The sequence below is a fragment of the Penaeus vannamei genome, chromosome 1, assembly GCF_042767895.1.
Source record: "Penaeus vannamei isolate JL-2024 chromosome 1, ASM4276789v1, whole genome shotgun sequence".
Lineage (NCBI taxonomy): Eukaryota > Metazoa > Arthropoda > Malacostraca > Decapoda > Penaeidae > Penaeus > Penaeus vannamei.
The window spans coordinates 56183214-56185677 of NC_091549.1; the positions used below are offsets into that span (position 1 = coordinate 56183214).

A 2464-nucleotide genomic window follows, 5' to 3' on the forward strand; every position below is an offset into this window, starting at 1 on the left:
TATATATATATATATATATGTATATATATATGTATATATATATATTTATACATATGGATATATATATCAATATGATATATATATATCCATATGGATATATATATATATATATATATATATCCATATGGATATATATATATAATATATATATATATATATAAATATATATATATATATATATATATATATATATGTATACATATATATATATATATACACATATATATATATGTATATATATATATATATATATATATATATATATATATATATATATATACACGTGCGCCCACGTTCATCCTCCGTGTAAGTATGTTTGTTCGTAAGTATGTATGTAAGTAGGGCGAGAAGGCGTGTCGAGAAAAGGGCCTGGTTGTGTTCTGGTTAGAAAGTGAGTGATTTAAGATATGGAATATATATATATATTTTTTTCCTTCTTGTTATTCTTTTTCCTCTCCTCTTTCTTTCTTTTTTTTCTTCATTTCTTCTTCTTTTTTTCTCCTTCTCCTTCTTTTCTTCTCTTTTTTTTTCTTCCTCTCCTTCTTCTTTTCTTCTGCTTCTTCTTCTCTTTCTATTTCTTCTCCTCTCCTCTTCCTTATTTTTTTCCTTATTTTTTTCCTTTCCTTCTCCTTCGCTTTCTTGTATACCTTCTTCCTTTTCATTTTCTTTCTTATCAAATTCGTCTCTTTTTCTTATTATCATTATTTTTGTTGTCATTTTTATAGAATATATGATCATCTTTATCATTATTATCAAAATTATTATTACCATTATTGTTATCATCTTCATTATTACTGTTATTGTTATTATCATTATCATTAATGTAGTAATTATCATTATCATTAACTATCAATAATATCATTGTTAGTGTTATTATCATCATTATCATTATTAGTAGCAGTAGTATTATTATCATCATCATCATTATTATTTTTATTATTATCATCATTGTCATTATCATCATCATCGTTACTATTATCATTACTATCAGTATTATAATCTTCATCATTATCCTTATCGTCATTTTTATTATCATCTTTATTATCAGTATCATTACAATCATTATCATTTCTAATTACATTATCATCATCATCATCATCACAATCCTTTTACTTCTTCTTTATCTTCTCTCCTACCTTCCTGCTTCATTTTCTTTCTTCATTCTTCTCCTTCACCTTCGGAGCAAGGATGTAGACGACAGCGAAAAAGGAGATAAAACGAAAAAAGAAGATTATTCCTGAGGCGCGATATAATAAAACAGGAAAGCGCGTTAACCAATCAAGAACTTCAAGGATAAGTATTAGAAATTTATCGCTCAGGAGAAGTTTCGCTGAAAAAAAAAAAAAAAAAAAAAAAAAAAAAGTTATGAACTATCTCCTCTCTCTCACTTCTTTTTTTTCTTTTTTTTTACTTGTTCTCTCTCTTTTCTTTTCTTTCTGTGGTATGCTCGCTCTTTCTTTCTTTCTTTCTCTCTCTTTCTCTCTCTCTCTCTCTCTCTCTCTCTCTCTCTCTCTCTCTCTCTCTCTCTCTCTCTCTCTCTCTCTCTATATATATATATATATATATATATATATATATATATATATATATATATATATATATATATATATATATATATATATATAATTATATATATATATATATATATATATATATATATATATATATATATATATATATATATATATATATATATATATATATATATATATATATATATATATATTCATTTATCTATTTATCTACCTATCTATCTATCTATCTTTTCCCACTTTCCTCTCACTGTCTATCTTTATATCCCTGTGTATTGAAATCCTCATGCAATTAAGAAACATAATTATCCTTAACCGATAAGTCTTCTTACTTTTTTTACACGTGTTAAATTCCGCAATACAGTCAGCCTTTAAAATTCGCGCCACGACATCCGTGCATAGTGAATAAATCCTCTTTCGGACTTTAAATCTTCCTTAATCCCATCCCTAACGCAACATTTACCTTTCTAATTCGGTTTTATGAAGCTCTGTAAGATAAGATAGAGTAAGATTCATAAGATAGGTAACCCAGCTCGATATGATGATACAAGTCAAGGTATGATATGATGTGATATATATAAGATATACAAGTCAGTCTTACGAATCCCGATATGATAAGATATGATAAGATAAGGCACGATATATATATAAAGTAAGGCAAGATATGTAAGATAAAATAAGAAAATGGAAGATAAGGATAAACCCGCCACCTTCACCCTTGAATAGCTAATCCTCAAAGGCCTAAGTCTGCAGCTTCCAATCACACCAACAAAATGTCAAGCCACATGCCTTCACGGGTCATTCTATTAACCTCTGACCTCGTTCGACCTCAAATTTCCCCAGCCCCACACACACACATACACAGATATGTATGTGTGTTTGTTTGTGTATTAGTATGGTTTGTGTATTTGCATGTGTGTCCGCGTGTGTGT

General features: G+C 27.5%; 1 protein-coding gene across 1 annotated transcript in view; it reads left to right on the forward strand.

Moving 5' to 3' along the window:
* The first annotated feature begins 2073 nt into the window (after positions 1-2073).
* LOC138863018 (uncharacterized) overlaps positions 2074-2464 on the forward strand; it is a 3350-nt gene continuing 2959 nt past the window's right edge. The window contains exon 1 of the mRNA XM_070126636.1: positions 2074-2088. Within this exon, the coding sequence (XP_069982737.1) occupies positions 2074-2088 (15 nt within the window). The remainder of the gene's footprint in view (positions 2089-2464) is intronic.